This window comes from Leucopleurus acutus (genome assembly GCF_964270905.1).
Source record: "Leucopleurus acutus genome assembly, chromosome: 1".
Lineage (NCBI taxonomy): Eukaryota > Metazoa > Chordata > Mammalia > Artiodactyla > Delphinidae > Leucopleurus > Leucopleurus acutus.
This window is the reverse complement of record NC_139142.1, coordinates 142,041,195-142,068,750: the sequence shown is the minus strand read 5'-3', so window position 1 is coordinate 142,068,750 and position 27,556 is coordinate 142,041,195. Positions and strand designations below refer to the sequence as shown.

Sequence of the window (27,556 nt, the reverse complement as noted above, 5' to 3'; positions counted from 1 at the left end):
CCCATCCTTCTCTGTCCCCAGAAGGGTCTGAGCCAGTCATCCCTTCCTCTCAGCTCTGCTGGGAAGCCCTTTCTGCCAAGCTATGGCCAGCCAGAGGGGGTAGCAATGCCTCCTGCCCCTGCGGAGGCCGGCCCTTCCAGGAGGCCTTCGAAGTAGGTGCCCAGAGCCTGCAGGTTGAGTGCAGGCTGGCTTGTGGGCAATGAGGGGGTCTGTAGGCTCAGGAAGCGGTTGTACTTCTTCAGGCCCCTCTGCGGGTCATGGCGGTGTGCGGTCAGCAGCTCCTTGAAGCTGACCATGTGGAGGGCCAGCAGGCGGGCCTCAGCCCGGGGCAGGACAGCCGCCCGCACCAGGGGCTGCAGGGACGCAAAGCACTGCAGGCTGCTGAAGGAGTGGACGTGCGGGGCCAGCTGGGGGCCCGGGGACACGTCGAGGAGGCGGCACAGGTCGCGCATGGTCAGCACGGCTGCCAGGGCGCTGCGTCCACTCACGTTTCTCGCCAGGTAGGTCTTGGCCAGACTCTTGAGTTTGAAGCTGCTGGCCCCGGGCACGCACTCCCGGATGAGGGGCAGGGTGGCCAGGAAGCCTGAGATGGCGTTCTGGAACTCCCCCAGCTTGTTCATGTTCTCCAGGGCCTGGAAGAAGTTGGGGAGGCCGGGCCCCCACAGCTTATAGCAGGCCAGGATGGGCCGGCACATGCTGCCCAGGAAGCACAGGAAGTGCTGCAGCCCCACCTCCAGGGAGACGGCCTTGGAGTAGATGTTGAAGGCCTCGGGCTGGATGATCACGCGGAACTGGCTTTCCTGGTTCACGGCTGCCAGCTGGCTAATCTTCTGGGCTGGGCAGGAGAGAAGGGCAGCGTGAGGCCCCAAGGGCACCGCGAGGTACCACCGGGAGCAGGGGGTCCTCTAGGGCTGCCGATCCCCCCATCCAGAGACCCCACCTTGGGGCCTGCTGGCAGGAAACAAACATCAGCCTCACGTGCAGCTGGGACCCTGGCTCCCAAGGGGAGGCGGGGCTGCCCTCCACGCCCCCTTGCTCCCCTGCTGGGAGTCCAGCTCCCTCCTGCCCCGCCACCTTCCCGAGCTCACCAAACGCTTTCACTCCAGGCGCCTCCTGTCTGTCTTCTGCCAGCCTCCACCCACCTGCACTCGAGACCCCTCACTGCCTCTGCCTAGCCCTCCCCGGCCTCCAGTCCCATCAGTCACATAGCTAAGGCCCTCAGCTGTCAGAGCACTGGGTCAGACAGCACACCTGCCCAGTCCACTCCATGCAAAGCACGGCCCAGAATCTTCCAGTGAGGTCTGCAAACTGCTTCTCTGTCCTATGGAAACACCTGCTGCTTCCATCTGCCTGGGCTGAGCACCACATTGAGTCCAGGCCGCAGGACAGGGCCTGGCCTTCTGCAGGGCCAGGGCAAGCACTGTGGAGTTGAGGGAGAAGGGGTCATACTCCTCTGGGACCTTGGCTCTGCTGGCCTCCCTGTGCAGCTACCGTGGAACGAATGGGCCCTGTATTCAGAAATGTGCAGTCATGGCCTAAGGCTGTGCTTGGACTGCTGGTCTCACAGCAGCGACTTTCACATCGTGCTTCTGTTTAGAAGCGTGTTCCCAAGGCTCCCTAAGATGGGGGTGGGGTGGGCGGGAACCCCTGGAGGCTCTTGCCTTAAGCCTTTAGGCACTGGCCAAAGCAGATGTCCTTATTCAAAGAACCAAGTTCAAATACCTGGGAGGCCCAGTGCTCTGCCCACTCTCTGGCTGCAGCCATCGGCCAGAGCTCAGGGCTCTCCCGGACTCGCAGATGGCTCTGTCTGCACTTATCCTGGGGACTCAGGGACTAAGCTAGAAAGGGGTGGGGGGTGGTCATTGGAGAACCCACTTTCATGGTCAATCTTGAGGTCAAAGAAAACCAGGGGCCTGTCTTCTGCTCGGGAGTCCTCAAGGCTGTTGTCCAGGATCCTGAAGGATGTGGGGCCCTCCAGCTGGAGGTCACTGGACTCGCTGCTGCTGTCGGCCAGCTCTCGCGAGGACTGCAACACAGAAAAGCCAACAGGTCAGGGGTCTGCGGGGGGCGAGAGGGAGCGCAGTGGCGATGTGAGCCTGCGCCCGTGAGCAGGCGTGCATGCTTGTGCGTGCATGAGTGTGGCGGGGGGGACTCAAGCACATGGGTATGGTGGGGGCATCTGTGTGCACTTGAGGGAGGGCATGTTACTGGGAAAGGGAAGATGGGTCTCCAAGTGAGCGCATGAATGGATGTGAACGTGCACGTGTGAGGGCTGTGCCTGTGAACCAGGACATGTGCGTTAGTGCGTGAGTAGGATGAGATCACGTGAGCAAGTGTGAGCGTGCGTGAAAAATGTGTGGGAATGAATGCAAATATCGTGTGTGTGTGCATCTGGGCGTGCACGAGGGGTGTGGGATTGTGGGCCTGTGTCGACACAAGTGTGTGTGAAAGGGGTATGCACGAGGGGTGTGGGGCTGTGGACCTGTGTCGACACAAGTGTGTGTGAAAGTGTGATACTTTGTGGGTGAGTGTGCGCATGTGCGAGCAGGGCTGGGTGTGGAGGATTAGGGAAGGTGCCAGGGCCGAGGCTGGCAGGGCCCGACGTGTCTGCTCCTGATGTCGTCTCTCTGAGCAGACTCAGAACAAATATCATAAACCTGGGACGGGGGGAAGGAGGCTCATCTCGAACCTCAGGTGTTTCTCTGGAAGGGGCGAGGTACCTGGCTTTTCCTGTCCCCCAAGCGAGCTGAGGTCCCAGTGTCCTGCACAAAGGAGAGGGGAGGGCTGCTGGGCCTCTGGGACACCAGCCACCTCTAGGGGTACACACAGAGCCTGGCTGTGAGAACAGTAGAGAGAAGACTCCCCAGGTTTGGCGTCCAGGAGATGGTGCTTAGGGAAGCCGGAGGCCAGGCCTCCTCCAGGCTGGCACCTGAGGGTCTGTTCTCTCCCTCACCAAGGCAAGAACACTGTTGAAAGGCCTTGGGGCTGGGGAAGAGTTCTGGCTATAAGAGTTTAAACCCCGGGGCTGGGACTAAAGAGAGGGGTGGAGTCTTTCATAATGTAGATTGCACACCTGCCAAAGCCAGACGTTCAGTCTTCGGTGGCCTGCTCTGAACCTCCTGTGAATGCCACCTGTGGACACTAACCAGACACTGGGAGGGACATGGCCAATGTCACAGGGCCAGCTGGGGGCACTGCTGGGACAGAGTCCAGAGAAGACCTCGATCGTTCCCCCTTAGGGACTGTCCCTGGTGGCTGATGGAGTCAGCCTCACGTGGGGCCATCTGAGGCCTCCCTGAACTCTGGCCTCTGGCTAACGTCCCTGGTCTGGGGCAGAATTAGCATACTTTCTTAGGCCCTTCCACCCTCCAGGTGAAACATTTGTTTTACCAAAACTTCAGCCAAGAGCAAAGTCTTTACTAATCACAATTAAAATGTGCTTCCTGAGAGGGGCTGATCTGTATTTGCCTTTCACAGCCCTACCCCAGGCTCACCAACTTCCTCCTAGTCACTGATAGAAACAGACATTCACTATGAGTCCATCTAGAGCTGGTGTTGCTTACAGCAGCCTGTGAGTTCTGGGACTTTATACCTGAGGCCCTAATTTGACAAACGATATGCCTTGCATATCTGTATTCTCCATTTGACCATACATCCATCTGGCCTGTCTTGCTCTGAGTCTCTGTCGCACTGTCACGGCTCCCTTGCCTCCCTATGAGGAGCCTTCTCCAGGAGTCTTCCTTAAAGTTGCTAGCCTGTAGACAGGAGACGCCGCCTTCTTCTCCCATGGGAGAATCAAGTTGTTTTCTATCTCCAATCTTCCAGTGCCTGTTCTGATCACAAGGCTGGGGTGCTCTCACACTTGGGCTGGTGGAAAGAGCTGGACTCCCCTTGCTATGGCCTCCCCTGGGCTTCGGCTGAAGAGCTGTCCCCTTGGCCAAGTCCTCTCTGCCACCCACCGACACAGTACGCTGGGCTTTCCCTTCTTCCTTCTTCTCTTTGCTCTAAACTGCAGAAGCCCTTGCAGTGGCCCAGGGTGCTTCCATCTGTCTTCTGGTACTGTCTCTTCAGGCTGCAGGGCCAGAGTCTTCTCTTCAGATATTCTCCTCCAAGGGTTGAGCTCCCTGGCAAGCAGCACAGCTGCATCCTTGAGCTAACTCCCCCATCTTTATACCAGGGTCATCTATGATAGCCATGAGAACCTCACTTTTTAAGAGCCTCCCATGGTTCTGGGGTCATTTTCTCTTTTATAGTCATGGAAATATCCTTCGTCCTGAACTTACTGAAGACCTGCCTGCTCCCTTCATAAAAGGACACTCCTTTCCACTGAGTTGTCGAAGGAAGGAGGGCTGAATCTTCCAGCCGTGACTCCTTTTCCTCCCAGATTCCTCTTGTCCTTGGGAACTTCCATAAAGTATGGCTACCCATGGGACTGGTCTCACTGGAATGCCTCCCACTGAACTCCAGCCAGGTGTAAAGGCAATTCCCCCTCCCTGCCTTAAATCCCAGCAGTACAGCTGGGAAGTACTGACACAATTAAAAAAGACTCTTTTTTAAAGACCCAGACTTAACAGAATCAGCACATAGAGGCTCCAGTGCAGGATGTCTTTCTGGCCCTGCTCATTTTCTGCCCCTGTTCCACACCCCGACACTGCCACTTCCCGACCTTATTCCACAATCAGGATAATGGGGAGGGGGGGATAGAGAGGGAGAGTGGCAGAGACCAGAACCCAAGAATCTAGGAGAGGGCCTTTCATTGGAAAAAGCTGAGATTGGCTTGGAAGGGAAAGGAATGGCAGCAGAAGGAACCGGAGTGGGGAAGAGACCAGAGCCCATGTGTGAGGACTCTAAGTGAAAAGTGGGATGAGGCTTTGAGGGACCAGGGAGTGGCAGATGGTGAGGGCTAGAGTGGAGTGGTGGAGGGTTTAAGGAGTGCTGCTGTGTTATGAGTTGGATCCCCTGTAATAGTCTTTGAAAGATGTGAGCAAATACTGGACACTTGGTTAACGGACTGTGTTTCTTTGACTGCAAAACTGTGTTCAGACTGAGCCACGTGGGATCTGGGATTCTTTTCGGGCTACACAGGCAACTAGGACACACAGGCAATCGGGTTCATGAGCTCTATTTCACTTATCTTCATCACAGTCAACTTAGCAGATCAGTCACATCCCAACTCAACACAGCAGGTGTTTAACGGCCATTCCGAGGTGCTCAGAGGAAGCAGCTGGGTTGACATCACCTTCCAGAAGTCTAGGAGGTTTATCTGGGAAGAGCCAGTATTTCCCCTCCACACCTGGATCATAGCCCAGCAATGTACACCTCACCTCTGCTCAAGGCTGATACGTATACGAATGGGCGACATTTCTCTGACACAGATGTGCAATTGACGCCCCCAATTTAGTGAGTCTCTACCTTGGTTGTGCGTAAGCAGCTTAAAAACATCTTGACGTCCAGGCTGCACCCCAGACCAAGTCAGTTAGAATCTCTGGGGGGTGGGACCCAGGAATCTGTCCTTGGTAAAACTCCCCAAGTGACACCAGTGTGCAGCCAGGATTGGCAACCACTGTCCTCATGACTGATGTATTCCACGTTCGGGCTTCAGCAAATCAGACAGGAGCCAAACTCTTTGATATTTAGCGTCCTCACCTGAAGATACCTGTCTAGTATCTGACATTAATACTAATCGAGGGTCCGCAGCTCCTGAGGAACCTTCTTAGCACCCGAGCTGAAGCAACAGCTGGGATCAGTGGGGCAAGACACACACTGGTGTATTTTGCAGACACAAAACCACAGCTCTTGCAAAGCCTGAAGGCCCCAGAGATATTTCACATGTTATCTGTTAACCTAAACGATCCCATTAGCCAGCCTGTGGCCCCTACTGCCCTCTGCCCACTGCTCTGCAGGCTGCTGCTGCCCATTGGAGGACACGGCTCCCATCTTCGCAGCTGAGCACCTGTTTACTTTTCTGATACACTCATTCACCAGCATCACGGTCCCTCCCCTGGATCAGGTGCTCCCCACAGGCCTCCCTTCCACTGCCGGTCACCACTGCCACTCCTGCCAGGGGCTGCCCCCTCGGCTAGGCCGCCTGCTGATTCCACTTGGTCCTGCTGCTATCGGGCACTGGGGTGAGTCTTCTGTCCGAAGAGTGGATGAGAGCATCTATCTTTTTCTGCTTCGGATCCGTTAACACAGGGCCCGCAGCAGACATGTGTCTGACCCACCTCATTTTTAAGCACAGTCCTCACTCCAGGTCTCCAGCATCAGACCTGTGTCTTGCCCCTCCACCCCAAGACTACAGCCCCACTGCCTCTCCCGGCAGGGGCAAGGTCTCCTACAGAGCATCCCTGTTGCCCAGGCAGCCTCTCCCCGGCCCTGCCCACCACGCCAGGTCTGTGCCAGAACCGACCTGCCCCCCACATCTCGATTCCAGCCACTGACACAGCTGCAGCCCGAGCAGGGGGCCTACACACCCTGGTACACTTGTAAACACAGTATCTTAGCAGACCAGTTTTCTACAGCTCTCACACACTGGCAGGTTAGATAAAGGCTGCAGGGAGGGGAGGACAGGGGAGTCTGGAGCACCCTGCAGATGTGGCCCTGCTCGCTTCCTCCAAAGAACTCTGGGAGCACCAGGGATCTGGAAGGGGGTATGGAAGGTGGGTGAGAGATGCACCTACTTAGGGGGATCTAATTTGTGTTCTTTTTAATTTTTTTTTTCCCCAACAAGTTTTGGACTTGTGTAATGGTTGATTTGAAAACCTTGTCTGAGGAAGCCCTACACAAAGGCAGTGATCCTCTGGCTCTCTTGCCTCCAGACTGGCTCGCCAAAGGTGAGCAGCTGCTTCTAATCGTCTAATTCTTCCTAACCTGAAATGTGCTTCTCCTTCCTGAGTTGATCAACCTCAGGTATCATCCAGTGGCTCCTTGCTGACAGCCGAGCACTAGACTAACCACCCCTGTTCCCCCCACCCCCAAAATATTGCTGGTTTCAGTGCCGCCACCTGGCACTCATGACGTCTGGCAGGACTAAGGGCGTTACGATCCTTTCCTCGCTCTTTCCTTCCCAGGCTTCTGTCTCTACCCAAGGTCAGTCTTGTTTTAATGTTATCAAGATTATGGAATAGAAAGAAGTGTCCAGATTTCAGAGGAATTTAGAACATGGAAAGACTCAAAAAGTGATTGGCTGTGAGGAATAATAAAAAGCACAGGGGGGTCCTGGGCAGCTCTGGGGTCTTGGCTTCTGTAACTAGGCAGATGGTGCAATTTACTGAGAGGAGAGGAGAGGCGAGTTCGAGGCTTCTATGGGGCATCTGAGTGGAGCTGTCAGGACGCCATTGGCTCTGTTGGTCCTGCGGGCATGAGCCCATAGTGAAGACGGGGGTGTGGCTGAGATCACGGGGAGTGGGCGGGGGGAGTACACAGACCAGAAAGAGAAGAAGGCCCAGACCTAAGCCAGAGAACAACAGTTAAAAGAACACAGAGACCTGAAGGGGGAGTAGGGAGGAGCAGCCAGAGCTGCAGGAGGAAGTGTCCTGAACCCAAGGGAAGCAGAGTCTTTCGGGGAGTTAGGACTGAAGGCGACCACTGGACTCGGAGGTGTGGAGGTTACCTTGGCGCTGGTGGCAGGGCTCACTGGCATGGTGGGGAAGGGCAGGGGAGTGGGGTGAGGAAGGAGCACCAACGGGGTGAAGGTCCGGGGTGGGGGTTGCCGAGATAGGAAAGACTTTCTTCAGGGTGCCTAGCTGTAGCCCATAGAAAGTGTCTGAAGACACAAATGAGCATGGGGAGATGCAGTAGGCTCCCAAGGAGACAGGAGGGTGGGGCCAGGAAGAGGGAGAGTGAGTCCTACAGGGAGGTGGCCATCCCCACCACCCTAACAGAAGGAACGGGGGAAGGATGTAACCAGGTCGGGTCAATCTGTCATCAGAGAGCGAGACGGGGGCTGCTCCCATGCCACCTGTCAACCTCCGAGGGCAGAAGGTGCAGCCACCTGGCAAGAGCGAGTGGGGCGGGGATGAGGGACCAGAGCTAGGGAAGTGGAGGTGCAGCGAGGGGCCGTGGAGAGCAGAGGGGCGTGCTGAGGCAGGAAGCCAGGGAGCCCAGGAGACGATCATTTGTAGCTTTCCTCGCCTTGACTTTTCTCCAACACAAGTCGGCCTCCTCGTGGCGGCGTGGAGCAGGGGAACGCTACCAAATCCTTCCAGAGTTGTCTTTGGAGGACAGGCTACCAGGAGGCCGGCGGGTGAGGGAGGCAGGGCACTGAGATCCTGGTGAAAGGCTGGCTGAAATGGGGGACCTTGCTGGCTGGTGGGCAGGAGGCAGAGGCAGAAGGAGCTGGGAGGGAGAGGGCAGAGGTCCTGGAAGGAACGGGTTGAGAGCTCAAGCAGGAGGCTGTGGTCAGAGTCTGCATGGGACAGTTTAGAGATGGAAAGTTCTCAGTGATGGCGAGGTCTGGGGGGAGGGGGCATGGGGGATGGGATTGGCAGCTGCAGGGGAATGGGGCAAAGATCCCTGAAAGCTCAAGGTGAGGAGAGACCAGGGTGGTGGATGTTGAAGCCACCCAGGAAGGCTGGACCTGCGTGGGGAGAGGAAACCTAGGAGGCTCAAGCAGGAGGCTGTGGTCAGAGTCTGCATGGGACAGTTTAGAGATGGAAAGTTCTCAGTGATGGCGAGGTCTGGGGGGAGGGGGCATGGGGGATGGGATTGGCAGCTGCAGGGGAATGGGGCAAAGATCCCTGAAAGCTCAAGGTGAGGAGAGACCAGGGTGGTGGATGTTGAAGCCACCCAGGAAGGCTGGACCTGCGTGGGGAGAGGAAACCTAGGAGGCAGTCTTCCTACGTGGGGGAAGGCAGGAGGATGTCTGAGATGAGCGGGGCAAGTGGGGTTCATCTGGAGAGCCCAAACCTCAAGGGCACAGGGGATCTTGCCAGACGGTGGGACCCAAACAGGAGGCACAGAGGGCCTGGACCCTACCTCCCACCTCTGATGCTCCCAGGATGTGGGGGAAAGAGGGACATAGCAGCCCCACGGGTGAACCAAGCGTCAGTGCAGGGAGGAGACAAAAAACACCTGCAGGGAAGGGCTAAGCCCAGCAGGGAATCTGATGGTCATGGAAGAAGGGTTTGCAAGGGTGATCGTTCAACAAGTATTTATTGAGCAGCCGCACCTGCCAGGGCCTGGGAGCGACACAGTCCCTGCCCTCGTGGGCTTACATCCTGGCGGAGGCCCAGTGGGAAGGCTTGGGGTGGGGGGATGGGGCAGTGGGAGGTGCAAAGGGTGAGAGAAGCTTCCCTGTCTTGGGCAAAGAGGCCTGAGGATGTGAGGAACAAGGGCCTGAATCTCAGTCACACCCCCCTGGCTGTGGGAGGACTTGTCTCTTTACCCAGAGGTCCATGGAGCCATTCATGCCCTTGTTCACTCTCTGATGATGTACTGGATGCCTACTGTGTGTAGGGCCTTCAGGTGCGTGGGCTGGGCTGGGTAGCAGGGTGGAGGGGCTTGGGGAGCAGAGGGGGTGTGTTGGCCACAAGGTTACAAGAGGAAGGTGACCAGGGTCAGGGCTGCAGAGGAGGGAGGCACTTGGGCTCTCAGAGGCTTGTCTGCGGGGGGCCCGTGCTCGTGGGAGGCCTATTTGGAGGGTGGGGTGGTGGGAATGCATTTGGAGGGACTTCCAGTGGGACCTGGACTTGGGGATTCTCCATGGGGGCTCTGCCAGAGTCCCCAGGAGAGACTCCTGCTCCAAGAGCCTGGGGTGCTCTGCCTCCCCCGACCCCCCCCCTGAGAGAGGCATCAAGTTGGGGAGCCACAGAGGAGAGCGGAAGGGCAAAGAAGTTGTTGAGCCACTGGGCCACGCGCGAGGAGCCCCGGAGGGAGCGGCCGCGGGATCGTGCTGCCCGTCCCGCCCGGCGGGGTTGGCTGTTGGCCGTTGTGAGGCGGGCGGGACACTCCTGGGGACCGGCAGGTTGGCTGGGAGTCCCGGTGGTGGCCGGGGTGGCGGCCTGGACTGGCCCTTGGGAGGGAGAACAAGTCCACATGGGGGCACAATACACTCTGAGGGGCAGGCGTAAGATATGGCGAAGGCGCGGGTTTCTTTGTGCTCTGCGTGATAGGAAGTTGATCCCACGGTGGACGGCAGCTTGCTCCTGGTGAGCGGCAGGCTGTCCGGGACACACAGCATCCGGGACGGCAGCTTGCTCTGCAGGATGGTGGGGAGGCCAAGCGGGGGGTCGGCATGTGCCACGGGGCAGAAGAGAGGCCCAGCAGGGGTGGGACGCTCGGCGAGCTCTCGGCGTCGGCTGGGCTGGCGAGGAGGGAGGTGCGACGGTCTCCGTGGGCTCCATATGCTTTCCAACACAGAACCTCAGACTGAGGGCTGGAAGGGACATCAGGGGCCACCCAGTCCAACCTTCCACTCTATTCCGATCCCTTCTGCCCCTGGACAGGTGACAGCCCAGCCTCCATTAACAAACCTCTAGGGACAGAAGGGTCACAACCCGTAAGGTCACTTGTTCCATTGTGGGATGGCTTTAAAGAAGTTCTTCTTACATGGAGTCACCACGTGCTTGTTTGGGCCCTGCATGGGGCTGCCCTGCGCCCTCACACCCCCAGAGAGCCCTCAACAGCTGCCATTAACCAGGGAATGAACGCTTGTCCGCCCTCCTCACCGAGGACTTAAGAGGGCAGGAAATGCATAAGGAAGCTCCAGACACAGGCATTGGCTAGTCCAGAAATGAGACAGAGCCCTGGAAGGAAGCCCGCTCCCAGCTTTTCAGAAGAGTACATGTGATTACTGAAGGCTGCTGCCCTGGTATGGAGGGAGGGTCAGAGCGATCCAGACCACAGCTGGCATTTGGAGACTATCCTCTGGACAGCTCAGGACCCACTGCCTTGCTGGTAAATTCCCCAGGCGCAACGCGAGTCTGAGAGTCACCTGCTGTGGCTGCGGCCCCTGGGGCCTGGAATGGGGGGAGGCAGGAGTCCTAGGCCGAACTTCTGAGCCACTCACCGAGTTTTCGGCATCTGAGTCTTCCGAGCTGCTGATCACCACGACACGCTCCTCTGAAACGGGGTAGGGGAGACAACGTTAGGGCCTGCCAGGGATGCCCGTGGACGGGGCCCAGGGTGTTCTCCCGTGGGAATCCTTGCAGGCCAGTGAACGGGGTGGGTGACGTGTGCCCTGCAACGGGGGATGTGAACGTTCAGCGTGTGTGCCAGTGTGCATCTGCTTGTGCAGAGGGGTTATTCAAGGTGGACTTCCATCACTGCGTACTGTGCCTTGCCTGTGAACGCTTAATTCAGCTGTTGGCCCTGGAGTGATTCAGAATTTACTACCTGTGGAGGGGCCGTGACAAGCACCACCTGGTTTGGAACCTTTGGCCGTCCTAAAGCGGCACACTGGTTTGTTCCACTTCTCAGCTCCGTAAGCCACAAGACGTTTGAGTTGAAAGATACTTTATCGGGCTTCCCTGGTGGCGCAGTGGTTAAGAATCCGCCTGCCAATGCAGGGGACACAGGTTTGAGCCCTGGTCCCGGAAGATCCCACATGCCCCGGAGCAACTAAGCCCGTGTACCACAACTACTGAGCCTGCGCTCTAGAGCCCACGAGCCACAGCTACTGAGCCCGCGTGCCACAACTACTGAAGCCTGCGCGCCTAGAGCCCGTGCTCCGCAATAAGAGAAGCCACCACAATGAGAAGCCCGCGCACCAGAATGAAGAGTAGCCCCTGCTTGCCACAACTAGAGAAAGCCTGTGTGCAGCGACAAAGACCCAACGCAGCCAATAAATAAAGAAACAACTTAATTAGTTTTAAAAAAAGATACTTTATCTAGGTTAATCAAAACCTTCTGATTACCAACAGTACTTGTGAGCAAGGATTAACAGTCAGGGCTGAGTGTGTGGCCAGGGTCGGGGTTCAGTGTGACCAGGAACAGGGGTCAGTGTGGGACCTAGAATGAAAATAAAGCTGGACTCTGGGTAAAACAGATCCAGGAAGAACTGTCTTGAACATTCCAGAATTCTATGGGCTGACCTCAACTCACATGAAAGGACTCCCTCTCTGGCAGGGGCCGTAAAAGGTATCTAGGACAAACGAGGTACCTTAGGCAGGTGGCAGAAAAATGGGGAACCGATGGGTGTGGACTTTACCCAAGTCCTCTCTGGGCACATACCAGGCACCCACCAACAAACATTTCTTGGGGAGACCCACCCCATGCAGAGGCACAGTGCTGGGTTCTGTAAGAGTGCGAAGACTGTGTTAGGGGAAGGAACTAAGGAGATGTGGTCTTTGGCCCGTCACGCTCGTCTCACTGGCATCCCAGCAAAACACAGGCTAGCTGAACTATCCACTCTCATCCCCCAGACAAACCCTGGGCTCTCCCTTCCCCGTCTGGTGGCAGCTGAGGGCGGGACACACAGGGAATGCTGTTGGCTTTGGGCTCCGTGGGGAGGGTCAGGATGCAGAAGAGGGGTCCCACCCAGCCCCTGGAGGACAGCGTGCAGGCCTCAGCCTCTGCTGCCCACGCACCTCCCTACCTGCCTCCCCAGGGTCGCTAGTCGCATGGTTGCTGTCGGGCAGGAAGGTCTCATTTCCTATGACGGGGGTCTTGGGGCTGGGGGACCTGTCCAGGTGGGGTGGCGAGACTGCCTTGGAGGTGCTGGGCCGGGGCTGCTCAGGGGAGCTCCGAGCCAACCTTGACTCCTTCTCCTCCTCAGACTCCATCTTGATGACCTTCCTGGGGCACTCGGTCTGGCAGGACTTCCTCTTCTGTGGTGTGGCTGTGTTGGAGACCTCCTGTGCAGCGGGGAGTCACAGGGTAGGGTCAGGAGCCTCCCACTGGGGCAGCGGGCAGAGACCAGACCTGGTGGCAGGAACATGTGCCCCCCGTGCCCTTTGCTCCTGCTCTTCTCTCTGCTATCTGCCACTCAGATCACGCCTCCCAGGTCAGCATGCACACTGGCCCTGCTGGTGACCACTGACCACCGACCTCTGCTGGCCTCTGACTGCCCTGGGAGGGGCTCATGCTTGGAGAGGAGCTTCCTGACAGGGCAACCAAGAGCAGGAGAGCGTAGAGTAGGTGCCTATTGAGGTCTGGATTCTCACTTCAGCTCCACCTCTTACCGCCTAGGAGGATCTGGGCCCTCGGGAGGGGAGGGGAGGGTGGGGGAGAACCTTACCTCTCTGCAGGAGGGGTCTTTGATGGAGTAGGCGTACACTGGCACAGGGTGTGCCCCTGGCACCGGCTGTACCACAGTCAATCCTGGGGCCTGCACCTGGGCCCTCTGCGCCTCCTCTGGCTGCAAAGTCAGGAAACGAGGGTAGTCAGAAACGACCGGGCAGCAGGACAAGGGCCAGGTCCCCAGGCCTGGGGTCAGCCCAGTCCCCAAGGCCTCACCCAGAAACAGGTGCAGGCTGCCCAGTCCAAAGCCCAGAGCCTATTGGGGACCAGAAATCCTCCCCACAGCCTCCATGACCTCACTCCCTTGTGACCCTGAGGTGCTGGCATCCAGGGACCACTTCAATGCCTGTGCATCCTAACGGGGCTGAAAGATGACCTCAGGGATCACACTGCCCAACAATTCAAGGCACGTGTGACAACAGGCCCAGCCTAGACAACTCCAGGGACAAAGTGCTCACTACTGATGGAAGCAGTTCGTCTCCAGCTGCAAAGTCATAACAGGGAGGAAATCCTTCCACTGAGCTGACACTGGCCTCCCTGTCACCTGTTCACAATAGCCAAAAGGTGGAAACAACCCAAATGTCCATCAGCTGATGAATGGATAAACAAAATGTGGGACAGCCATTCAGGGGAATATTATCCAGCCATAAAAAGGAATAAAGTTCTGACACACACAACGTGGATGAACCTTGAACACATCAGGCTAAGTGAAAAGCCAGCCACAGAAGAATACATACTGTATGATTCCATTTATATGAAATATTCAGAGGTGCCGATGCATGGAGACAGCAGATTGGTGGTTGCCAGGGGCTGGGGGAGGGGAAGTGAGGAGTGACTGCTTCATGGGTACTGGGTTTCCTTTTGTGGTAATGAAAGTACTCTGGCACTAGAGGTGGGATGGTTGTACCAGACTGTGTGTACTAAATGTCACTGGATTGTACACTTTAAAATAGTTAAAATGGTGAATTTTCTTATGTGAATTTTACAATAAAATTATCGTTAAAAAAAAGAGGATGGTACTATATTACGATTATTGCCTATCTACAGAGAAGGAAACCGAGGCACAAAGAGGTGAAGTGATTTCCTAAGGTCACATACCTAATAAGGGCCTGGACCAGGGCTTGAATCGTGTTTTTGAAATACAAGTTCCCTTCCTGCACCCACTGTATCCTTTAACATCCCTCTGCACCATCTTTCTCTACCGTGTGACACTGAAGAATAAGCCGGACCTTTTGCTGAAACCACGTGGGTGACGTGGGGAGTGTCCCTCCGAAAGGGGAGGCCCAGCCTCCGGGGCTCAATCCAGGGGCCCTGGCCTGCCACTCCTGCCTGCAATCCTGACCCCTTGGCACCTCAGAGGCCCTGTGCGCTCAGCGGATGACCACCCATCAGGAGCCTGCGGTTGGCCCACCCAGTGAAGGAAGGGGATTCCCACACAGCGGGAGGGGGCTCTGGGTTGAGCAGAGAAAAGCCAGGCACTGGGCTGTACGAGGATGAGGCCAGGGATGTGCCTTCCTCAGGACAAGCTCTGTCCCTCCCATGTGGTGGGCGACATGGTCAGGTCCACCCTCACGGGGTGAACAGCAGGGATTACCTGGCCGAGCCCAGGCTGGGGAAGGCAGGGAAAGCCCCGCACGACAGGCCATGTGCTGGGGACCGGGACCCTGAGGTGGGGCTCTTCTTGGTATCGAGTGCTTTCATGTGAAATGTGGGCTCCCAAATCATTGGCTATAATGGACTGATTTCCTTCCCTCCTCGTTTCCCGGGATTCTTTTTCTCAACATCTTTACAGAAGGGGAGGAGAGCCGGATCAGAGAGCGCACCTGTGTGTGGGAAGGGGCGAGGGGATGATCTCCCAGGTCATATTCTCCCAGGCCTCTAGGGAAAGTACACAATCTCCACAGCACTCCCTGTGCCAGTGTTCTGCAAGCTACAGTTGTGACCCACGAGTGGACCATGAAAGCAATGTCATGACTAGCATTTTTTTGTATTACACGGAATAGTACAGAACAGAAAATTAGAGTACCTCCCATGTTTATAAGCGTAATTTGTTTTGCAAAACTTCTGTTTTAGCTACAGGTATGTGCATGTGTATACCCTGTAGGTTAGATGTAAACTATATTTTTTACAGTGGGTGGTGGTCAAAAAAGTTTAAACCACTCTTCACATTCATTAAGACGGCCACTATTAAAAAAAAAGTGTGAATGAGAAACGTAGAGGAGTTGGAACCGCTGTGCACTGTCGGTGGCAACGCAGAATAGGACGCAGCCACTACGGAAAACCGTATGTTGGTTCCTCAAAAATTAAAACCAGAATTAGTATATATGATCCAGCAATTCCACTTCTAGGCAAATTTTATGTTGTATGTATTTGATCACCATTAAAAATGAAAGAGTTGAAAAGGTCCTGGTCTGTCCTTCATGTGTGTCTCTGCAAACTGCTGGCATGTAAGAGAACCTCTTTCCACCTGGGCTGTGAACTCCCCCAAGACAGGGCTGGGCTCCTCTCCACCTCTGTCCCATCCTCCCTGACATCCCCTGCAATGTTAATGAAGCAGGGGACACACATGAGGGCTCAGTAAAGAAAAAAAATCATGATGCCCGATTTATAGTTGTTTTACAGTTTTAAAACAATTTATTTTTTTCTCCATTGTATTGTGACGTCATTGCAAAAAGAGCCTGTGAGAAATAGAGGAGGGAAAATGTCCGAGCCACTGTCCCACCCACGTGCTCCTAGTTAAGCCTGTTGGTGTTTTTCGTCCTTTCTGCCTACAGGCACAGGGTGGCGATGAAAGTACACCAGCAGTTTCAAGAGGGATGAGTGTTGGCCCTAGGAGCCCAGTTCCTGCCTCCTAAGGCAGGAATGTGGGTCCAAGAGTTGCCTTTCTTCTGGTACAACCAGACCATGCCTGCCACCCTCAAGCGGCCACACCTGTCCTTTGCACGCGTGGTGTGTGACCCACTTCCATTCCCCAGCTCTATCCACCCTCACCCCCAAGCCTATTACCAAGGTGAAAGCAAGAGACTTTTCAGGAAGAGGATTCTTCTGAGGCTCCAAGTTCAAACTGCTTAGTAGCTGGTAGTGAGAGGTCACAAGACAAGACCTGGCAAAACGCCTAGACCTTATTCACACAAGAGTATGGGCTCTCTTGCTGTTCATTAACCGGCGACTGGCACCTGGAAGACAGTGCACTCTGTGGACCCAGGGCACTTCCAACTATCATTCATATGATTTCTTTGGGGACATTTTTCATTCTAGCACTGTTTGTAATGCCAAAACAACCTAAATAGCCAAGGAGTCAGCTAAAAATAAACATGCTACATCCACCAGTGGACCACTGTGCAGATGCAAAAAGGCATCAGGAAGCTCCCTGTCTACTGATAAGGTAAGAATTCCCAAATACTGGGGCTTCCCTGGTGACACAGTAGTTAAGAATCCGCCTGCCAATGCAGGGGACACGGGTTTGAGCCCTGGTTCGGGAAGATCCCACATGCCGTGGAGCAACTAAGCCCGTGCGCCACAACTACTGAAGCCTGTGCCCTAGAGCCCGTGCTCCACAACAAGAGAAGCCACTGCAATGAGAAGCCCGTGCACTGCAACGAAGAGTAGCCCCCGCTCGCCGCAACCAGAGAAAAGCCCACACGCAGCAATGAAGACCCAATGCAGCCAAAAAAAATAAAATAAAATAAAATAAAATAAAAAAAAAGAATTCCCAAATACTATTATGCCTAGGGCACAATACTATGTATATGTGGTACTGTGCCACTTTTGTACAAAAAAAAAAAAAAGGAAAGCAAATATATATAGTCATATTTGCTTGTAATTACATAAAGAAATTTTGGAAGGATATGTAAAAATTAATAAAGATAGGAATATGGGTATAAGAACTGGACAGACAGGGGACAAGGTGGGAGAGAGACGTTATTACTTTTAGGTTTTTGTTTCTGACCATGTGATCGTATTGCTTATCCAAAAAATGGGCGAACTGAAACTTGAACCATCTGTGCCTCTATGAGGCTGAGAATGGGAGAGTTTCAGAAAATAAGGAGTGACGTATGCCTGCAAGTAAAGAATTGAGTGTGTGTACAAAGCTTATTTTCTTTTATCTGGGCAAAAATTAAAACACATTCCTTGGAACAGAGCTGTTGCCGCCTGTTCTGCAGAGAAACTTTTCTTTTTGAGGGCTGTGGTGAATGGATGAACATACGTAATAAAACTCACAAAATATTTTAAAAATATATAAAACAAAATCAAGTTGCTGGTCAGTCTTAGTGTTTTACAGTATTTGGGAAAACAACTGTTACAGTTTTATTGCTCTGAGTAACTGACAAAGCAGAAACTATCCAGTTTTTGTAGCAAAGGCGTCGCACGCAAACAAACAAGATGAATGAAAAAGTCAAATGGTTTGCCTCATTCTCCAAGAGCCACAACTCACGCTGAACCGTGAAAGTGGTTTACCACTATCCTAGGTGATCTTTTTTTCCCTCTTCTGGTTTATTTTTTGGTTTGTTTTATTTATAGTCTGATTTAAAACAATCAGATTCAAGTTGGTTAATTTTAGTTATGTAACAACCTGACATGATGGAGGAAAACAACCTTTAAAGGGATTGTGTCTATGGTTTGATTCACTTAGAAATTTTATTTTCTTATAACTTAAGCGCAATAAAATGTGTTTTTTTCATGTTAAAAAAAATGGGCTCAAATGTCCTTTTTTAACTTTTTTTTTTTTGGCTGTACCATGTGGCTCGCGGGATGCTGAACCCAGGTCACGGCAGTGAAAGCCTGGAATCCTAACCACTAGATCACCAGAGAACTCCCCTGGTGTTTTTTGGTTTTATTTATTTTTTTAATGGTTTTTGTTTTATTTTATTTATTTTTATCGTTTTTTTTTTTAATGCACCATCTTATTTTATTTTTATTTATTTATTTTTTTAGGGTGTGCTGCGAGGCACATGCAATCTTAGTTCCCCAACCAGGGATCGAACTTGCACCCCCTGTAGTGGAAGTGCGGAGTCTTTACCACTGGACCACCAGGGAGGTTCCCCCCTGGTGTTTTTTACTTTTGTATATGGGTATATGGGAATGCAGTACCCAAGGCAGTTAGGAAGTGGCTTCAGGTCCTGCCCCTAGCTTCCTGTGTGGCCTCAGGTTAAGTCACACCCTCTCTGGGAGCCTTAGCTTCATCCTCTGTACAAGAGAAGGTCAGAATCCAAGATATCTCCTAGCTTTGAAACTCTCAGATCCTAAGTTCTGCCTCCTAACAGGAAGCCTCTCCTGATTGCCTCAGCGTACAGCAATCTCTCTCTCCTATAGGCCATGCCATGGCAAAGCTAGAAAGGCTGAACACCCTCACCCTAAGACTTGCTCTCCATGGACGACCAGTCAGTCCTGGGCCCAGATCCTCAACAGGCACGTACACCTGCATGACCAGGATGGGGAGCAGACCAGATGCCCGGTCCAAGAAGAAACTGAAGAAGCTTATCCTGGCAGAGAGGAGCCATGCATGCAAGCACCCAAGAGGACAGGCTAAAGGGATGCCGCTGCATTTCCACCCAGGGACGCACTCTAAGAGCAGTCCAGCGATGGGGGTGGCTGCCTCAAGAATTAGTGAGCTTCCTGTCCCTGGAGTGTGTGCATGAGAGCTGGACAGCCACAGGTCAGGGGTGCTGCAGAGGTAATGCCAACATTAGAGGGAGTGTGGGCACTTCCAAACCCTGAAAACTATGGTCCTTGGAACTATGCTGGCCCTGAAATCACACCGATAGAACCCAGGCTGCTGTGATCACTGTCGGACTCCTGGCCCCATTCTCCATTTGTCTCCAAGATCCATGTGTTGGGGGAGACGAGGGGTAGGTCCACATACCTGGGGTGGGGCACACGGAGGGGAGGGTCATCTGCCGCATCTATCAAGGGCCTGCCTACCAGCGACCACCGCCTTTATCTCCTGTCCATCCCTGGGCCTAACCCCTCCTGAACCCATCAAGAACTACTTTGGCATTTAGGAGCCCAGAGCCAGCCAGCCAGCCCGCCCTTTGTTCCCTCCCACTGAAGGCTCCAGTCCAGGTCCTTGCTGTCCCTCTCTCAGGTGCTCTCTCTCCTCTACTGCCTGCAGACACAGGGAGAGCAAGACTCAGTTTCCTTCCTTACACAGGGGAACTCCCAACCCACCTGACCGGCAGGACATACCACATCCCCTTCAGACCTCAAGCCCATCTCACCGGGTCAACGTCAAAAGTGTCTCTGGGAGTGCGGGCAGCTTCTGGGCTGGTTCTCCTGTTAACAGCTGCATCTAGAGAACACAGAGAAGGTCACAGGCAGGTCAGAGACATCCCTGGTGAGAAGCGTCCTGTCTCAGGACAGTGACAAAGGAAACATTCCCATTGCTTTTCCTGGAGACCCATTCTCCAGGGCCTCTGGCAGCACTGGGGAAGCTCCATGGAGGGGCTGTAATTGGAAAGAAAGCTCCCTGACTATAATGGGCATGAACTCAGCCAGAAGGAAGAGAAAGGTAGCACTAGAGAGTGCTTGCCTTTGGCTCCAAACCCCAAGCACAGCTCTCTCCATCTTGGGGCTACCACCAAGGCAAAGCATGGACAATCCTAACACCGTTTACTGCTCGCTGATTTCTCTGCAGAGTGAGAGCTCCGTGATACTCTTCTGACCTGCACCCTGTTTTTATTAAATCTAAATCTCTCATGCTTCAGAATAAAATAACTCCTTTCTCTGCCACTTCCCGGTTACAACACCCAAGGCAAGCTGTTTAAACTCTATGCAGGTCATTTCCTGTACATGGGTTAACAGTCACCACCTAGGTGGAGAAGGCATAAGTCCATGCTCACTCTAGTACTGCACTTTTATAAGCCCACGTCCACTATCTCCAAGGGCAGGAGTGAGCAAGGTCTCCATCACTGGCACCTACCTGAGAACTCTCAGATTCTGTAGCCTCCCTCCCCTTACCCAGTAAGGGCATCCTCACACCAGCTGACCAGACCTCAGAGTCCAGCCTAGAGATTTTGTCAAAGAGCCATTAAAGCCTCCCCACCCTGGAGACCCTCTAGTGTACCCCCTGTGTCTCTTGGAACCCCCCTGATATCTCCAGCTCCTATAAAGGTGCTGCAACTCCTGGATTTGTATTGCAGAGCCAAGCACTGTCTCATTCCTCAGCTATGTCATGTGCCCCACCCAACCTTGTCTCCCAGTTGGACTGGACAACTCCAGGTCAGGAACTGGTGTGCTGTCTCCATACTTCCCAAGTGCCCAGTACAAGGCAGGGCCCATAAAGGTTGGCAGCTGGTCCAGATGGCAGGCCATCCCTGGGGAAAAAGGTCTCCTCCACAGAGCCCTAGCATGGTTCTGGGTAAGCACCCAACCACAGGGGACAGGGGGAGTGGTTTTCAGCTCCTCTGCCCATACCTCATGTTCAAGTTAACTTCTCTGTTGCTGGACACAGGTGGCTTAAGAGAACCTCCTAAAGTGGTTGGTCCCTCTGGGGCTAAAATGATACAGGGTCTGGTTCTCAGCTTTGCCGTTTCTTAACTTCCTCTAGGGTCACAAGATCGCAGCTAATCCACAGGACCTTGTTAATCAGTCAAACGTGACCCCTCTGGGTGGCTTCAGCCTCCTGTCAGTGCCTCCTCTCCCCCAGATTTATCCTGCACCCTGTAACCTATGATGTGATCAAACCCAAGAGACAATAAAAACCCCAGTTTCCTTTTCTGTCATACGGAACTGATCTTCTCTACCCCGCCTTTCCCAAGGGACAGTGGCAAGGCCCAAGCCCTTAAACGATAAACAGGCCAGCCATGAGGGTGGCTTACCTGTGCCCTGGGTGATACGAGAGACGAGATCCTGCAGGCGCACCTTGAATTCGTCGAAGCTGTCCGTGCGCACAGCAGCTCGCAGGCTCTGGGGCTCCTCCTGGCGCAGCTGGTGGAGTGCCTCACGCAGGAAGCCGTGCATGTCCAGCACCTCCTGGTCGGAAGCATAGAGCTTCATCCTCTGCACAAGCATGCTGCCCGTACGGATGCGCTGCAGCACAGCATCCAGGCGGCCCAGTTGGCCTGCTATCTCTTCGTAATTGCGCTGGTACCCTGCATTCAACTCCTCCAGCAGTTGACGCTCCTGATCTAGCACGTGCTCCACCACCTGACGCACGCCCGCGCGGATCTGCTCCTCGGTGTCCGCGCGCACGCGGTCCAGCTGGCTGACGGCCGAGGTCATTTGCGCCTGCACCGCGCCAAAGGCGCGGTCCTGCTCCTGCAGGTCCTGGGTCATGACGTCCAGCTCCTCCTGCCGCTGCTGGATCTCCGTCCTGATGTCGCACTTGAGCTCGCTGTGGCCCCTATCCAGGAGCGCGCACGAGCAGCATAGCGGCTTGGAGCAGCCTCGGCAGTAGATGCTGCGGACACATAGGGCTGGCCTGATTTAGGGCTCGCCTGCTTTTTTTCTCTTTATATTTGTTATTAAATTCCCCTTCAAAAATTACAAAACTTTGAATCATGGTATGTTCCTATGTTCGTGCTTTTCTCAATTCAGTGTTTGTAGTTATGGTGATAGTATCCAAACTACCAATAAAACGTATTAGAACATCAAAAGTTACTAAAGTAATAATAGCTAGCCTCCATCCGTGAAACAATGCAAAGACGTACAACAAGAAAGTTAATCATCTCTTCCCAGCCTTTCCGAATTTCCTTTCCCCACCTCGGAGGCAACCAGGTGAGCACCCTGGGTGCATCCTTCACACCTCTCTCTATTCAAACAGCTTTACATAGATATGCAGATTATGCTGCTGCTAGCAGAATTCTAAGGACTTGATACATTTCATTCCACTTAATCCTCCGTTGAGTTTCTTAAGGGAGAATTACTGTTATCCTCATTTCACAGATAAAGAAACCAAGACATTCAGAGTTTAAATAATTGGCTCAAATATCTACAACATTTTTGGGCAGGTTGATGTTCTTAAAAAAAAATAAGAACATGCTAAACCTTTGCAACTTCCTCCTTTAATTGAACTTTTGTTCAGGACACTCCTCTAGGTCTACAAGTATGGATCTGATGTATTCTCGTTAATAGCTTCTTTACATTCCAGATGGACCACACTGATTCATTCATCCTGTTAATGGACATTCCAGTGATTTCCTGTTTGTGCATTTTTCCCCAATATGCACAATGCTTTCTGTAGCCTAATGCATGCATCCTTTTGTTTCTATGAAATACATTATAAAATAATAGGATTGCTAGATCAAAGAGTATGTATATTTTTATCTATTTAATATATTTTAGCCAGCAGACACTTCCATAGCATTTACTATGTGTCAGACCCTATTATGAGCATTTGACAAATATCAACTCATTTAATCCTTCTAACAATCCTATGGAGTGGGGATTATTATTATCCCTATTTTAAGGATGGGGAAACTGAGCAAGAGGTACAATAACTTGTCCAAGGTCACACAATTAGTAAGCGGTAGAGTCTAGGTGCAAATTGTAGTAGGCAGAATAATGGCCCCCATCCAAGTACTAATTCCTGGAACCTGAATATGGTACCTTACATGGCAAAAGAGACTTGACAGGTGTGATTACATTAAGGATCTTGAGATGGGGAGATTATCCTGGATTATCTGGGTGGGCCCAATGTAAGCACAAGAGTCCTCATAAAGGAAAGAGGCAGGAGGCAGGAGAGTGAGAGAAGGGAGAGGTGATGATGGAAGTAGAGGTCACAGTGACACTACCCTGCTGGCTTTGAAGACGGAAGGGGATCATGAAATACAGAAGGCAGGCAGCCTCTAGAAGCTGGAAAAGGCAAGACAACGGCTTCTCCTCAAGAGCCTCCAGAAGGAACACAGCCCTACTGACGTCTTGATTTCAGCTCAATGAGACCCATTTCAGACTTCTGACCTCCAGAGGTACAAAATGATATATCTCTAATGGTTTAGGTCCCTAAATTGGTGGTAAATGTTACAGCAGCAACAGGAAACTAATATAAAAACCCAAGCAGCCTGGCTCAGAGTCCATGCTCTGAAACACTGCAGTGCTGCTTCTTCAAATATTACCAGGAAAAATATTAGTTACTTCCCTAGAAATACTGCTGTAATTTACTCTCACCAGGAATGAAAATAATAAGTTAGCCCACCTGAGGCCAGGAGAAAGGATTTTAGCTGGGGCCACTTTGGCTTGAATTACTGAGATCAACTTGTCCCAGAGAGCCTGCTGGCTGACCCAATTCTAAAATCTTGAAACCAGGTACTAGTCCCTCAGCTTTGCCAGCTCTCAACCTTCCCAAGTCACCCAAGGTGGTAAGGTCCCAGGGCTCGACCCTCCTGCTCAAACACAGGAGACTTATGCCACGCTAGCAAAGCTTTTCTGGAGACAGAAAAGTGTGTGGAAAGTGGGATGGGGGTTGCCACTGGGTCATGAGCCTGGAGCTCCTCCAGCCTCAGGAAATCAGATCTAAGTAACAGAGACCCACATCACCCAGAGGCAGGACCAGTGGCTGTGGTAAGTGGCAGGTGGAGCAGAGAAAAAAGCTGGGCAGATGTGGATCTGACCTCAGCTCTGTGCCCTTCCTTGGCAGGTCATTTAACCTCTCTGCACCTCAGTTTTCTTACCTGTAAAATAGGGATAATTCCTACCTCATATGGGAGTGCTGGAGAGGATCAAATGAGGTAAGCCCTACATGAATGTTTTTTTAAAAGACTATGATTATAATTGCCTGAAATATTAGTGCTCCCTAATTAGACACTACTAATGAGAAATGTTAAGCAATTATGAAAGGAATGAATAACTCTACAGAGGGCAATTTGGCAGTATTCATCAAAATTACAAATGTATTTATCCTTTGACCCAGCACCCTCCCTTCTAGATATCTTTTCTGCAGCTCTATCTCCATACATAAAAAATAACATTTGTACAACGTAACACAGTCCATAATAGCAAAGAATAGAAACAACCTAAGTGCCCATCACTAGGCAATGACTTACATAAATTACAATGCACCTGTACAATGGAGTACTATGCAGCTGAAAAAAACTGAGAAAGTTCATTATATGGAAAAATCTCTCTGGCAAAATAAGGATGATAATAGGAGTATTAGGAGGATTCGATGAGTTAATATATATAAAAGGTTAGAACAGTGACTACCATAGAATGTGTTCAATTATGACAATGTATATTTTAAGTAAAAAAATCAAGGCGTAGAAGTGTATTATAGGGGACCTCTCCTGGTGGCGCAGTGGTTAAGAATCTGCCTGCCAAAGCAGGGGACACGGGTTCGATCCCCTGGGCCGGGAAGATCCCACATGCCGTGGAGCAACTAAGCCTGGGCACCACAACTACTGAGCCTGCGTGCCACAACTACTAAAGCCGGTGCGCCCTAGAGCCCACACACCACAACTACTGAAGCCTGTGTGCCTAGAGCCCATTCCCCGCAACAAGAGAAGCCACCGCAATGAGATGCCCGCGCACCACAATGAAGAGTAGCCCCCGCTCGCTGCAACTAGAGAAAGCCTGCGTGCAGCAACAAAGACCCAATGCAGCCAAAAATAACACAAAAGTGCATTATAGGATGCTGCTTTTTGTGTAAGAATGGAAAAAAAATAAGAATATATTCATATTTGATTGCATCTGAATAAAGAAACCTTGAAAGGATACAAATTAATAAAAGTATTTACAGGATGGGGCAGGGAAGAGGTGGAGTGAGGCATTTCACTGTATGCCTTTTAGGTTGCTCTCATGTTTGAACCTTGTGAATGTATTGATATTACCTATGTTTTTAATTAAAGAACAGAATTCTAATAGATGTGGGCAATTAGATAGGCTATAGAAATAAAGGGAGAACTAGAACCAGTTGTCATTTTCCTAGCTTTGGATCCATGGGAGAGGGGCTGAGACCGAGGTGAGTGACCCTTCCTTAGAAAGAGTGTTCCAGGCCTGGGAAGGGGACCCCTAGGGTGGCCTGGCTGGAGGGAGAGCAAGACTTGCTGGGGGGACCACAGTCTCTGCTGGGTCCTCTTCTTAAGCCCCTTCTGCCCCAAATGGGGTCTCCCCAGGGAAACCAGACAGCCCTGCCCCTCTGGATGGAAGGAGACAATTGGCTTCAGGTCTCTATTGAGGGGCCTGCATCAGACGCCCTGGGGTCCAAAGCCCCCAACTTTCTGATAAGACTGAGATGCAAACCCTGAATCAGAATGACCCATTGTGGGCCTGCCACCCAAGACCAAGGATGACCTCCTTGGCCTATGGTTCCTTCACCCTCATTCAAAGGACACTTACTGAGCACCCACTGTGTGCTTGGCACTTTTGGGGGAGACAGAGGTGAGGTGGGCACCTACCCACAAGGAGCTCCATGACAAGGACCCAGACTTAACACAGACAGAGAGGTGTAGCTCTGGAAAGCAAAAGGGCACTTATTTGCTTCTGGAACACTCGAAAGAATGAACTAAAACACCACAGAATCAACAAGAAGTTGCTCAGCAAAGTGGCTGGATTATACCAGAATTAAGAGAAGAAAACAGCTTAATTCTATTCCAGCAAAGCAAATGAAAAGACATATGGAAAAATTTTCCATGTTCTCATTCACAACAGCAATTTTAAAAATGCTAAAAAAAAAAAAATACCTAGACATAATCCTAGCAAGAAATACATAGAACTTATATGGAGTAAATGACAAAAACCCACTAAGAGAGAAAGTCTAAAAACAGAAAATTGTATCAAGGTCCTGACTGGAGAGACTAAATAGTATAATATTAATTTTCCTCACGTTAATATAAAGGTTTAAAGCAATTTGAGCCAAATTAAGAATGAGATTTTAAAACTTAACCAACTGATTCTAAATTTCACATGATGAAAAAAAATAAAAAAAGAAAAAAATAAATTTCACATGAAGGAGTAAACGGATCAAATAGCTAAGAAATTGTTTGAAAAATCAGTGTAAGGAAGGGGATTTTCTCTGCCACTGACAACATTATAGAACTACCATTATTAAAACGGTATATACTAGTCTAATAGTCAAGAGAACAATCAGCACAACAGACCAGATAGTCCTGAAAGAGGCCCTGGCACCTATCAGAATGTAATATTTTATTTAATAAAGAAATGTCCAAACTAATGGACATTAAAGGATTTTCAACAATTATATCATGAAAACTGGCTACAGGGGGGGAAATAAATCAAGTTAGAGCTTTGCTTCATACACTACACCAAGATATATTTTTTGTTTTGTTTTGTTTTTTGGTTTTTTTTGCGGTACGCGGGCCTCTCACTGTTGCGGCCTCTCCCGTTGCGGAGCACAGGCTCTGGACGCGCAGGCTCAGCGGCCATGGCTCACGGGCCCAGCCGCTCCGCGGCATGTGGGATCTTCCCGGATCGGGGCACGAACCCGTGTCCCCTGCATCGGCAGGCGGACTCTCAGCCACTGCGCCACCAGGGAAGCCCCACCAAGATATATTTTTGATGAATCAGAGTTAAATATGAAAAATAACACCATGGAGATATAATAGTTACTATTTACTCTCATGACGGTAAAGACCTTACAACCACTGAAGACGTGGAAGAAATCATACTATTAACAGATGCAGCTGCCTGAAAATTCAAAACTATTTTTTGGAAAGACGTTCATGACCTCCTATTATAAGAAAAGCACACTTTGTAACACTAAGTGTTGTTCATTCTGTTTTAGATGATTACAGAGACAGCAGGAAGGAAAGGAAAAAGTCTAGACTGATAGTAGTTACCTCTTTCTCTTCCTCCCTCCCCCTTTTTACTTATTGAGATTTTCCAAAAGTTTCCGTAATCAATTCTAAACAAATGAGTTTGGACTTTAAACAGGAGGCAATGGGGAATGGTGAAAGAACATCCCCTCTAGGATTTACAACAAGTTCTTTCTCTTCTGCCTTGTGATATATTGTTTCGTTTATCCCTTTATGACTGTTCAGCGAATTGACTGCATGATTAATATTTTAATAGAAACCGCAACATGTTTCCTGGGTTCTCAGTCTTCCCATCCAAAAGCTGCCTGTGTCTAAACCACCACCCCAGAGGCCACGTGACAGCAGACAGGATATGGGTTCTGGAGGCAGCCCGACCTAGGCCTGAATCTGAGCTCTTCCACAATTCCTAGCTATGAGGCCTTGGGTAAATTACTTTCTCTCTCTGAGTCTTAATTTCCCCATCTATACAATGGGCCTAAGGATGCTCTCTCATAGACTGTTACAAAGACAAGGGGCTGGTGTATGTGAAGTGACCAGCACAGTGCCAGATACACATCGGACATTCTGGAGCTGTGAAAGAAGAGGGGGCATTAACCACATATGTACACGTGGCAGGGGAGAGCCCTGCTGCTGGTGGGTGAGCCTCTCAACCTCAGGCAGTAAGGAAACAT

At 51.8% G+C, this 27,556-nt stretch overlaps 1 protein-coding gene across 2 annotated transcripts in view; it reads right to left on the bottom strand.

The window, feature by feature from the left end:
• Positions 1-19: 19 nt before the first annotated feature.
• Positions 20-27,556, bottom strand: part of PML (PML nuclear body scaffold) — a 41,937-nt gene continuing 14,400 nt past the window's right edge. Inside the window, exons 3-9 of one of the 2 annotated variants that reach the window (XM_082842584.1) lie at positions 20,997-21,577; positions 19,398-19,468; positions 13,178-13,297; positions 12,536-12,794; positions 11,009-11,061; positions 1,876-2,026; positions 20-835 (exon numbers count right to left, since the gene is read on the bottom strand). In XM_082842584.1, the coding sequence (XP_082698710.1) occupies positions 81-835; positions 1,876-2,026; positions 11,009-11,061; positions 12,536-12,794; positions 13,178-13,297; positions 19,398-19,468; positions 20,997-21,577 (1,990 nt within the window). In that variant the 3' untranslated portion in view covers positions 20-80. Of the gene's footprint in view, positions 836-1,875; positions 2,027-11,008; positions 11,062-12,535; positions 12,795-13,177; positions 13,298-19,365; positions 19,469-20,996; positions 21,578-27,556 lie in introns of those variants that run through there. The other variant, XM_082842585.1, reaches the window with a different exon arrangement.